Source organism: Atta colombica, unplaced genomic scaffold (genome assembly GCF_001594045.1).
Source record: "Atta colombica isolate Treedump-2 unplaced genomic scaffold, Acol1.0 scaffold134, whole genome shotgun sequence".
Classification (NCBI taxonomy): Eukaryota; Metazoa; Arthropoda; class Insecta; order Hymenoptera; family Formicidae; genus Atta; species Atta colombica.
Window position 1 is genome coordinate 25,358 of NW_017259222.1, and position 12,614 is coordinate 37,971.

Below are 12,614 nucleotides of genomic sequence, written 5' to 3' on the forward strand. Positions count from 1 at the left end.
AATGATGTTATTGTATAAGCAATAATGATATATAATACTTAAAACATCAAACATACCTTTTAGTTTGAAACTTCAAATTATAGCTATTTAAACAATGTTAATTTTAAAACAATTACATAGTGTACATTTAAATTTACTATTGCATTACAATAAGATTTATAATTACTTGTTACATTTAATCTCTATTTGTGCACAATTGGTGCCACAATTATTATTAATTGTAAGGTTGTAGAACATCATTTTAGAGCAATGTAAGTTGTATTAAAATATTTGACTGAAACTGAAATAACTATTTCATAAACAATTAATCCAAATAATTATTCTTTTTTATTCAGGCATAAAGTGTAAGTTTATCACATTATCAACATATGGTTCTTTTTCAAAATGTACAAACTTTTTAGATCTTATCGAACGAAAACATCAATTAATTATATGAAAGGTTATTTTGCGCAGCTTTTTTGGAGTTATCTAAATATATGTATTTATATATATATCAAGTGTGTACTTTTCCTCTTCATCTTCTTTCAGGTACTACATTTATCATTTAAATTGTTATATAATGCTAATTTACCAAATTATCAGCAGTAAATCATTTTTCACATCACTTCCATTCCACCATTTTGCGTGTTCTCTGTAAAACCTAATGTAGACGTGGGTGCATCTTGCGATGTATCTTCTAATGCTGGTGCATCCATGCTTTCGGGAAGATTGTTTGCTGTTCCAGTCGGACAGTCGTCCCAATTTATTTTAAATCGAGTTACACGCGGTTTATCACCTAGTATGTTTCTCTGAACTTTATCAAATTGTGGTTGCGGAGGTGGATTCTCACGGAGTTCTGGATCTGTGTATTCATTATTTATAAAGTAACCCACGCGAACAAATTCATGGCCTCTGTATGAACAAGTCAGCAATACAACAGTTACGCCTAAAGCATCATTGACTGGAATCCTACTAACATCAGGTGGATCAGCCTAATAGAAGAAGAAAAGATAATAATCAGAAAATAATTATTTAATGTTACTAAATTATTAATTAATGTTACTAAATTAGATAAATTATAATATGAAATATTTATATCAAATTCATGATATCTTACTTGAAATACAAACATATGTCTTCCTTCAGGAATTGGACCAACATAAATAGTATCTAGGACTTGATCAAACTCCTCAGATTCTGCACTGCCTACATATATCATTTTCCATTCCAAATCTTAAAGAATATCAGTATTATTTATCGATATATTTTCTTTTTTCTACACATATATATATACACACACACATACACACACATACACACACATACATACACACACATACACACACATACACACACACAACATATTACACACATGTGTGTAAAAAATTGATATCATGTAGAATGTTAGATATGCATATAAAGAATTGAAACACTAAATTATAAAGAAGCTTGATTGATAAACTTTTATCATATTAGAATGATTTTTCCATTGTAAAAAAATTTGTTTTAGAATTATTACAAAACATTCGTGAATAATTCGATCATTGGTGTATCATCATGGCAATTGCAAAATTAACCTAAAGATTAACATGCACTCAAAGATGCCAGACGAATAGAATAAAATAACAGCGTTACCGAGTGGAATCATATTTGCAAAATCAAAATTCATACCTTCCTTTAATTCTTCAATGCACTCGAAAGTGACTTCAAACTGGAACGGATTCAGAAACGGGGAAGGATTGTCTAAAACAGCGACGTTAGCCAGTTGAACTTTAGCCATGATATACTTCACAAATTGAGAAGTTAAAATGACAAATTAGTCTTAATGAGAACGCAGAGACGATTCGTGGTACAATGTGATAAAACGTGTAACGCGCACGTTTATGATTATCTACGCTACAGCCGTTGTATATACGTCCGAAAGCCGACAAGTAAACAACTTCATCGCAGCAGTCGCATCACACAAGACAGTTTGGCGGCAAACGAACCAAAGTATACTTCCGGTGATACTGCGCGAACATTGAAAAATAACTGTTTATTGTCGAAATCTAATATACATCATGATGGACATGAGTACGATAAGAAATTTGCGCCAGAATTTTAAAGTAACATGCATACGAAGTGTTACTACATTTTTCCGCTATAGCATCGAGTCCTATGTATTTATTGTGCGTTGTTTATCCCATGTGATATGAGGGTTAATGGAATCCAAGGAGATGCATAAGTATCACGTTTAAATAAATAATAATTTAGACAATTGGAGATGTATATCTGTAGGATTTGAAAATGATTTCGTGAAAATGATTGTAACGAGCTACATGTGGCTATTCGTATTTTCGCAAATTTGTTTCGAATTAGATCAAGCGCTTCTAAAGTGTTATTGGGCGTGTTCAAGCTAAACAAAGCGGCTAGCCTGCTCGCTTGAATGTGATTGGTTGGATTTATAAGTAACAACCAATCATATTTATTTGCGAGCAGGCTATCTGCTTGAAGTGTGTCCAGAAGCACGATCGTTCACTGAGCACACAGTGAGCTCTTGTATGATCTGTTTCTATATTTTTAGATCTACTGGAATATGCCAATTACATGCAAGAGCTCACTGAGCGTTTAGAGCCTGAGCATAATGGAAAGATTAAGGAATTAGGAATAAAGAATAGCGATTTTAACCTATCAGAAATCGAATACATCGAAATACACGGTTTCTGATAGATTGAAATCGTTTATTCTTTATTTCTAATTCCTTATTCCTTCTATTGTGCGCAAGACCTTATGATTCCTGTTATGGCGCGATAGCCAATCAACGTCTCGCTTGCTCGAAAGAGCAATAGATATATAATTTCTACCACGCGACAAAAATGAACTCAATCCAACTTTCGCTGCACAGCGGAAATAGTATTACATCATTTCTAGAAGTTTTACATGAGGCCGATTTAAGAACCCAGTCAGAAATAATGAAATCTACATCGAATCAATGTCGATTCGATGTCGATCAACATCAATTTGATGCTTTCGACGTCAAATCGACATCGATTCAATGTCGATTCTATTATCATTTCTGACTGGGAACATAGAATTATTGTTTAGTGCAGTAACTTCCGTCGCACGGCAAGCATTGCCGCTTTCTGCATGCGGGAGCCATTAGGATTATGTTCAGATTTCCAACCAGTGCCATCCATGCATTACTTCATGTTATTTACCAAATATTAATCAAGGATATGACGCCCGCAGAGCACCCGAGTGGGAATCCGAACACATCCCTATATGCAGGCAATAGGTCTGTTCGCATTGCTTGCACTTTTGGTACTCGACATCTTCGCTTTCTCTCTTTTTAAGGCAAAATATGTATCTATCTTATTTTAAATGCAAAAATATTTGGGGATTTCATGCAACGCGAACAGACTTATTAGTGAGCGATTGTGCTTCTGGATGTAGAATGGATATAAAACCGGAATCAGATTGTGCATTGAAGATTGAGATTAAAAATTAAAGATTAAAATTTCACCAATGAGGACAAAGAAATTTTCGCTCCTTTTGTTCTGATTGATCAAACTTCAATCTTTTAATCTTCAATCTCATTCTTCGCATTCAATGCGTAGTTTGATTCCGCTCTAAAGAGAGTAGCACCAATGCATGTCCCTAACGTTGATTGGCTCCGTCATTAAGTGTCCTTACTACACATTAGCAAAGAGAAACCTGAGAGTGGACATTCCGACCTTTTTTAACTGTGTTCCAAAATTCACTGTCAGTGCTGATGAAAATTTACAGTTTACATTTTCAGCACTAGCAGTGATTTTGGAACACAGCCTTTATCAAACCTCAGTAGGGTAACGCCGGAATATCTACTTTCTCTCTCTGCTAATATTACAAAGAAGATAACGTAAAAAAAAGAAGAAAAGGCCATGGCACATACCTTCCGTAATAGCAACATACATAAGACGTACCGTAAGAATCAATCAATTATAATCGAGATTTCTTTTGAACTCTTAATATAAATTGGCTGAATAAATTCTTAGGGAGCGTTTATATTAGCCGTAATCGTATACCGTATGCCGTAATCTGTAAAAAATTGAATCCAATCATCTTCGAGTATTCCCTTCTTACCGCCAAATAAGAGAGGAATACTTGACTATAATTAATCAATTCTTACAGATTATGGCATATGGCATACGGTTACGGCCAATATAATATATATTCCCGTAAGCCTATTCTAGTTGTAAGCGATTGTAGGAATTGACCAATCAAATCGAATGTGAGGAGAATATTTGATTATGAGTGATCAATCTTACAACTACTTACAACTATGCTTACGACTATTATAGAATAGGCTTTAAGATACATCTTATGATTACTGTTAAGGAAATGTGCTATGGCCTACGAAGAATTGCATTATGTAAAACACAAAATGGCGACGTTATTCTCTTTATATTTCATTCTATCTGGATGCACCCTATGAATACTGGCCTATAGAGTCCTATATATGTATATATAGGAAGAATACTGAGAGAAGTGACATTCATCCTCACTATCACTTCTAGCATATATATCCGAAGATTAACTTTAAGATATTGAAACATATTTTTCCTTTAAATATTTTTGTTTCAAAGTTTTTGTATAAAAGTACATTTTTTTCATTTGTTAACTATATTTAGTTATAACAATTTATATAACAATTGTTATAAGTAACGATTTTAAATACTTTCTAAAGCTATTAAAATATACGTAAAAATCGTTTAATAATTTTTATATACTTGTAAAAGCAATGAAAATTAAAATATATATTTTAAATAAAAAAAATTAAAAGAATTATTTAGTAGAATAGAATTTATTACACTACAGCATTTACATAGCCAAGTAGGAGATTTGTTTACATAAATTCCTTATTCACACTCATCCTTCCACACTGCTAGTACTTAACTCTAAAAATAAATAAAAGATTTTCTTAATATTCTTATTTTCACACATTTCTTTGAATATCACAATATATGGTCTTCTATCTTATAATATTTATTACCTATGTATCGCAGCCTGATCATTGCATATATTGGATTGTCCGGAAAGTTCGTGCCGATGTTGAAGGAAAATTGAAACGCAGAAGATTTAAATTTTAGTATACATTTATTAAATTATATAGGTTAGTCGGCACGAATTTTCCGGACAACTCAATACTATACTATACAATACACTATAATACAATAGTACGATTTATAATTACAACTATACATAGATATGTCGCAATACAATATATATTCCTGATATAATATCACAGCATTTCTAATCGTGTCTCACGCACTTCTAAATGCAAACTTATTCTTCTTAAATATATTACTCCATGTCCTTTACCTCGTTATTGTCTTATTAATTGTCTTTTCCTCCGTTTTCCTTTTCCTGATCTCTTTTTTTCTTTCTAAGAATTATTTAGTATTATTATTTTAACTACATTTCTGACTTATTTCTTATTTAATATTTTAAATAAGTTTCCGGAACCTATTTTATATTTTTTATTTTAAATATGTCGTATTAGTTTTTACCGTATTAGTTTTTCTTGCGATTTTATATTTTAAATAAGTTTCTGAAAATTATTTTAAATTTTTTACTTTAAATAATTTTTTTGTCATACGTAAGTTTAAAGAATTTCTGAAACAGAATAATTTACAATAATAATAGTGTCTCTTAAATTAATAATATATAATAATGATTGACAAGATATTTAATATTTTTAGCCAAAGCTGTATTTAGCACAAATTGTTTCGCGATATTAAGAAAATTTGCATGTATCTTTATATAAAGAATATATGTATATAAAATATTTCATCAACCTTTATTTAAGTATAAATTATTAAAAAAAATAATGAAAATTGAGACATAATATTGGAAAATCAATAGAAAAAATCAATAGAAAATCAAAAATATCCCATGCGAATAATTATGTTTAAAAGAATCATATAAGTAATATAGGATTGTGCCAGAGATGCCACAAAGCAAAACGCGAAATGTACGGCGATATCCGTTTGTCAAAATCATATGAAATACGAATAATTGATAATAAATCGTGAATATTTTTTATACGTGATAATTGGGTATCAGAACGGCGAACAGTGAGAAGTGGGGGAGCGTCAAGTCGGTAAGCGCGGCGCGGTGGTTGACTACGTCATTACTTCGGCATTCGCTGAGCGATCTTAGAGGGAAACGGACGAGTTTTACTAATCGTTCCAGGTATCGCATAAGTAATGAAAATTAGATATCGAATTATATTAGGTATAGTAAAAAGAAATCCATTATTTTTGCATGAAATTGAATGAAAAAATAATGGATTTCTTTTTACTACACCTAATATAAGGTTACCTAAAACTAAGAAGTGTACTAAAGATTAATAAGTTTTGTTGCACGTTTTTTACTTTATTTCTTATTGTTATGTTAGATTCATTACGCACATACATAGGTGCGAATATTTCATGTGTTCTCACATGTACGACATACAAATGAGATCCTTATTGTTAAATATTTCAAATTGTAGTTTTTTTATCACTTTGAATTGTATAATTTTATTATTTTCGTGTTACTCCGCATTCTTATGATACAGGAAAAGTAACAGATAAATAATATTTAAATTACGTATCTCTAAATGTATGTGCATGTTATTTATACGTATTTACTTCTTATCTTTTATCAGCACATTATAATTGATACGAAATGTTTAAAATTATAAAATGAACGTCAAATATGTTTCTCGATGTATCATAATATAATTATAATATCACATTAAACGATTCGTGCCACTAAAACTAGAGCATATAAGAAATTGTTTCATTAATCGAAGAATATTAAAAATATAAAGAATATATTATTTTACTTCGTAATATGCATTAATATTTGAACAGGTTGGACAATAGACGATTGGCGTACAGCTTTAAGGTGAGGATAGCACGGAGCGACGCGTCATGTTTACATTACGCATAGTTACCGCGCAGTTATTTTCTTATCGAGATTCGTACAAACAGGTAGTTGTGATGCGTGCGGCTCTTTTTCACATAACTTTTTGAATGGTAATTTTATGGATAGTCGACATGCTTCTCTCCTGCAAATTTAGTACAGAAACGAACCACATCTACTCTCTAATATACGTAACATAAACTATTGGGAGTACAAATTAATTCGGTCCGTTTTTTGTGTGTTCAAAAATGCATTTATTTATTTCAAAACAAAATGAACAGATAAATTAAAGTATTATCCATCGCTGCCTACTACTTTTTTCCACCTCTCAGGCAATTTTCGAATTCCATCTCGAAAAAATGATTCGTCTTTGGAGGCGATTCAACTTTGGAGCCAATTTTCGATTTCTGCGAAAGAAATGAACCGATGACTTGCTTCCTTCGGAATAACCAGTAATCAGAAAGAGCAATGTCCGGAGAATACAGCGGATGCGGTAAAACATCCCATTTGAGCGTTTCCAAATATTTTTTTACGACTTTAGCGACATAAGGTTGTCGGGCGTTGTTATGAAGAAGAATAACTTTATCATGTCTCGTATTCCGATCGTTTTTCTCGCAATGCACGGCTTAAACGAATCAATTGTAGCCGATACCGATTGCGCGTAATGGAATCACCAGGTTTCAGCAGCTCATAGTAAACAAGACCCTTTTAGTCCCACCAGATACAGAGCATGATCTTCGAACCATGAATGTTCGGCCGTAGTGTTGATGTTGAGGTCGATGGCAACGATTGACCGGGCTTAGCGTAGTATTTTTTCTTCTTGGGGTTGTCGTAGAATATTCACTTCTCAACTCCAGTCACAATCCGATGCAAAAAAACCTTTTCTCTGTTGTCTTTGAATTAGTTGTTCACAAGTGAAAAATCGCCTTTCAATGTCTCTCGGTTCATAAGGCACCCAATTTCCTTGTTGTTTTTGAATCATTCCCATGGCTCTCAATCGTATAGAAACGGCTTGTTGAGTTACCCCCAATGATTCTGCAAGCTCCTTTTGCGTTTGACTCTGATCTTCTTCGAGTAATGCCTCTAATTCTTTGTCTTGAATTTTTTTGGCTGTCCAGAGCGAGGCTTGTCTTCAATGCTGAAATCTCCATCCTTGAAACGTCGAAACCATTCCCTATATTTTTAACAGTTGGAGCAGTGTCACCATAAACTTCGACAAGCATTCGATAGGCTTCAGCCGCACTTTTCTTCCAATTAAAGCAGAAAATCAAAACCTTCTGCAAATGCTGCTTGGTTAACACAAAATTTGACATTTCAAACACAGTAAAAATCAAAGTTTTTGTATGAAACTCAAAGCGATATAAACTGAATATTATTAGCAGATGTTTAACCTCTCTGAAACCGCCAAAATCAGCTGTCACTGTGAACCATTCACAACAGCTGGAGCCATCTTTAAACGGAAACGGACTGAACTAATTTGTACTCCCAATATAGATTTTCAGCGCTAGCAATTTTGGAATACAGCCAAAATCGTATAGTCAATGAATTTTGGAACACAGCCTTTATCGATAGTGTTAGAAAATATATGCAGTCACGTAGTTCTCAAAGTGAAAATGGACTAGTGGCGGTAGTGTACGGACGATTTCAACGGTAACAGGAAAAAAGCCGACATGGCCTCTCTCAAATTTCTCTCTGCTGCTAGCCTAAGCGATTGAATATAATTGATTGGCTCTATAAATAACAACCAATCATATTCATTTGCTCAGCGAGCAACCGCTTTGTTAACTTGATTGTGCCCTATGTTTACGTATTCTATGTTCATATTACTTATTTTTATTAGTAATCTTTTAAAATGTTCATTGCATACTTTTATTCTTTTAATAGATAAATTCATTATTCATTTTAAAGTGTATTTCTGATTATTTCAGATATACATATTACATATTTAATATTTTTTACTGTGATTTCATTGCGATCTTATATCTTTTCTTTATTCTTGTTTATAATTAAATTTTGCATTTCTTAAAAAATATAAAAGAATGGAAGAAGAAGAGTTATTACTGATTATAATATTTATGCAAGCGTGATACACACTGAACTATATATACTGAACTATATACACTGAAATAAGTATCGAAAAAAATTCGTGGCCACCATTGATCAGCCACCATTTTAATTGGGATAATATTTGAGCGAATCAGAAGTATTCATGCGCGTGCTGTGATCGATGTGTATGAAAACCATGTTCATATCCAAAACATGATATGTAAACAAAAATAATGTTATTTCAATTTTATTAGTACATTCAATAAAATAACATTAATAAACTTTTCATATCCTATGTTGTTAATACATGTGCAGGAATTGATACATTTAATACAAAAATTCTTACCTATGAAATGAAATGCCCTTTTTACTTCTCTATTTACTAGGCACCGTAGCACTTCATGTTGATGCTTTGTACATTTTACAGTCACGCGATTTTATAATCTTTTAAAGTAATTTCAAATATAATCTCACACACGATGATCTTGCTGACATATGCATCTCACTACTTACGAGATATTAAAGACCGACATTCTTAGGGAGTTGGGTGTGAGAATATTGAAGTGATTAAGAGTTAAAAAGTGATAATATTGTATTAATTTTATGATTTAATAAACGTTTTATAGTTTAGTAGACATTTATGCATTTAGAACTCAATAATACTCGATTTTTCTTTAAAATTGTAATTTCAGTGTTATCGTCAAAGTTTGATTATCAAGACAGAGATGATAACTGCAAAGAAAACATTGTAATTTTTCTGCAATATAAAGGATATTATAACTTTACAAGTGTGTACATTTATTTATGGAACATTTATGTAATAAAAAGTGAATTTTTAAGTCATGAATTTAATAATGCATAAGACAAATATTTATGTTAATAATAGCAAATTTATATTGTCAATAATGTCAGCGTTCTTCAATTACTTCCCTCCTGGCCTTTTTTATATCGCCGAAAATTTGTCCAGGGTTAACGGTCTTTAATAGTATCTCGTCGGTGATCTAAAAAAACACTAAATGTAAGTGCGCATGAGCACCTGAAAGCTTCTGATTCACTCTTATATTGACCAAATGAAAATGACGCTGATCAATTAGTGCCATGATTTTCTATTAGCATTTTTGGTCCGACTTAGGTTAGAAAATACTTCACTATTGACATTACTATCAATAGGAGAGCACGAACATCATTACTTTAATCCAGATTCGTGCAAATTGGGCCGAAAACGCTATATGCTTCATAGTAAAGATGCCCATTTCAGTGTATATATAGTTCAGTGATGGTACACTTAATTTTATGTTATTGTATATTGAAATCATGACAAATCAAGAAAAGAGGTTAGCATATCTAACTGCGGAATTTTCACGATCTACATTTTGTGCTTCTGATTGCAATTGCATTATAATTTATTTATTTTTTCTAGATGATGGCGTCTGCCAATCAGTAATACTGTTTTTTCAATTTGTAGACTTCTCAGTTATTTCAAGAATTCAAGAATACTAATCATGAAGAATTTTATTTTTTTATACAAGAATGATATCTGATAGATTTGATTAGCTTTTGGAAAAGACAAAATCTTATCTATCTAAAATATAGCAGGAGATATTCATTTCCATCAAAATTGAAACTGACTGCCACTCTGGGGTAAGTATACAATATTATAGAGACTTTATATAGTTTCAATATCAATAAATATTGATTATATTATTAATCATGTGTGATTAATACAATTGTGTGGTTAACACAATTTGAAAATATTAGTTGAAAATATTAATAGCAATTTGAATTTCTTCATTCTTGAATATCAATATGTTTTACTACAACGATATTCCTATCAAAGATGTTTGAAACTTGAATAAGAAATTCAAATCATTGTCAATAATACTATCAGTATTTGTTGATACTGACAATTTGACCATATAAGGTCCGTAATATATATAAACTGAACTCAAATTTTATCAATAATATTGATATGTAAGGTTATAAAAAATTTGTAAGGTTATAAAAATATTGATGCATACTATCACTATTTTACTAATTCAATAGTAATGATCGCTATTATTCATCATGTAAAGTTTGTTTAGCAGTAATTTGTTAGTCAGTAGTTTTTTGATCAATATAAAAAATTTGTCCTAATACTATTCTCTTAATGTATTTCAGATATCTTGTCCCCAAAGATAATGTATAGTCAAAGAAGTGATCTTTTTTTATTGTTACTTTTTTTATTGGTTACTCAATAGTAATAAGATTAACCCTGAGATATGCGATTATAAAAGCTCTACAGCCAATATATTTACCACCCAAGAGACAAGAGAGGATTGACGTAATGTAGTTGATTTTATGAGAAGTAGAATTTCCCTAATTGGTGTAAGAATCTAGACTCCAAAAAACTCAAGCCGTCTCTTCTTCAATAGCAAGAAATTTTTTTCAATTGTTCTCATGGCAATCTGCGATACAGATTATGTTTTCAAAAAGATGGACTATGGTATGTATTAGTCAGCATAAATAGTGATATTTTTAGTAACTATCCGAACTGGTTTATAAATAAAACTATTAACAAAGAAAGGCCAATGAGAGCAAAATTGCAGTCAATAAGCGTATACATTCATATTTTCTCAATACATATACATTCTTCTCAATACATATAATACATTAAGATCTTAACAAGAACACAGGACTAACAAACACATTTACAAATACATTTACAAAATAATGCAAATAATTCTTGAGATTAATTTATGTATTATAATTTGTAAAGAAACATTTCTAGTTGAATTTTCACAAAACTGTCGAGACAGAAAATTATCTACCTTGAAATTTAGAATCGCTATATAATGTATTTTATTCTTCTCACCTTTATTATAATTATTTAATAATTGAATATTTAAAATAATCCAAAATGTCTGTCCAAAGAGTCAATGTAATATGTATAAGAATATATTGAGTATATTGAGTAAATGCTTATTGCGATGTTCTCATTTTCATCAAACTTTTGTTAATAATTTTGTTTTTAAATATGTTAAACCTCTCACCTGCAAATAATGGCTGTGTTCAGCAAAGAAAACTAATTAGTTAGCGCTTAGTGATCCCTTAATACGATGGTTCCTACACTTAGATTTTGCAAAAACTAAAAGCAAGAACTAATATTAAAGAACTACACTAAGCGCTGATTAATTTTCTTTGCTCAAAGCACCCATTATTGAAGCTTATTTCTGTTAAGTCATTAAAATTTACGCAGTCTCCTCATGAGATGAAAAAATAAAATGATTTTATAGGCGAGTCTACTTACAAAAAATTACTCATTACTGACGGCATTACTCCTAACAGCTTATTATTATTAGATTGAATGCAGTATTCCAGAGATACGCTTTCACATAAAAAATAACTTCTTCTTAGTCAAACTTAAGGGATGCTACATGTTACCGACAGAATGTTCATTCTGTATTTTTCATGCATTTCATTTTCCTTATATAGAATAAAAAAATTCTCCAGAATAAAAGAAAAAACGCAAATAGCTCTGCGAAAGTACAAACCTGTATGAAAATCCTCCAAAAATTGTAAATTAAATTACAGTTTCCTATTATCTACTATTATCACATAAGTTATTTCTTAACATACCTATATAAATATATAAAAATGAATTCGAGTATATATCCAAAGGA

General features: G+C 31.1%; 1 protein-coding gene and 1 long non-coding RNA gene across 2 annotated transcripts; one reads left to right on the forward strand and one right to left on the reverse strand.

Annotated features, from left to right (window-relative positions):
- Positions 1-308: 308 nt before the first annotated feature.
- Positions 309-2,016, reverse strand: LOC108684386 (histone chaperone asf1). Its single transcript, XM_018188669.1, has 3 exons — positions 1,651-2,016; positions 1,097-1,212; positions 309-971 (listed from the first exon to the last, which is right to left on the reverse strand). Exons 1-3 carry the CDS (start codon positions 1,757-1,759, stop codon positions 597-599), a joined length of 600 nt encoding a protein of 199 aa, XP_018044158.1. The 5' UTR covers positions 1,760-2,016; the 3' UTR covers positions 309-596.
- An 8,015-nt stretch (positions 2,017-10,031) lies between these two features.
- On the forward strand, positions 10,032-11,660 carry LOC108684393. The gene is made up of 3 exons (XR_001931634.1): positions 10,032-10,289; positions 10,376-10,596; positions 11,113-11,660. It is a non-coding gene; the product is annotated as an uncharacterized LOC108684393 (long non-coding RNA).
- The last annotated feature ends 954 nt before the right edge of the window (positions 11,661-12,614 follow it).

Excerpts from the sequence above, each read along its gene's own strand:
- LOC108684386 (XM_018188669.1), bottom strand. The coding sequence starts at position 1,759 with ATGGCTAAAGTTCAACTGGCTAACGTCGCTGTTTTAGACAATCCTTCC. Across the intron at positions 1,213-1,650 it reads CATTGAAGAATTAAAGGAAG|ATTTGGAATGGAAAATGATA; the intron begins GTATGAATTTTG and ends ATATTCTTTAAG. Across the intron at positions 972-1,096 it reads GACATATGTTTGTATTTCAA|GCTGATCCACCTGATGTTAG; the intron begins GTAAGATATCAT and ends TTCTTCTATTAG.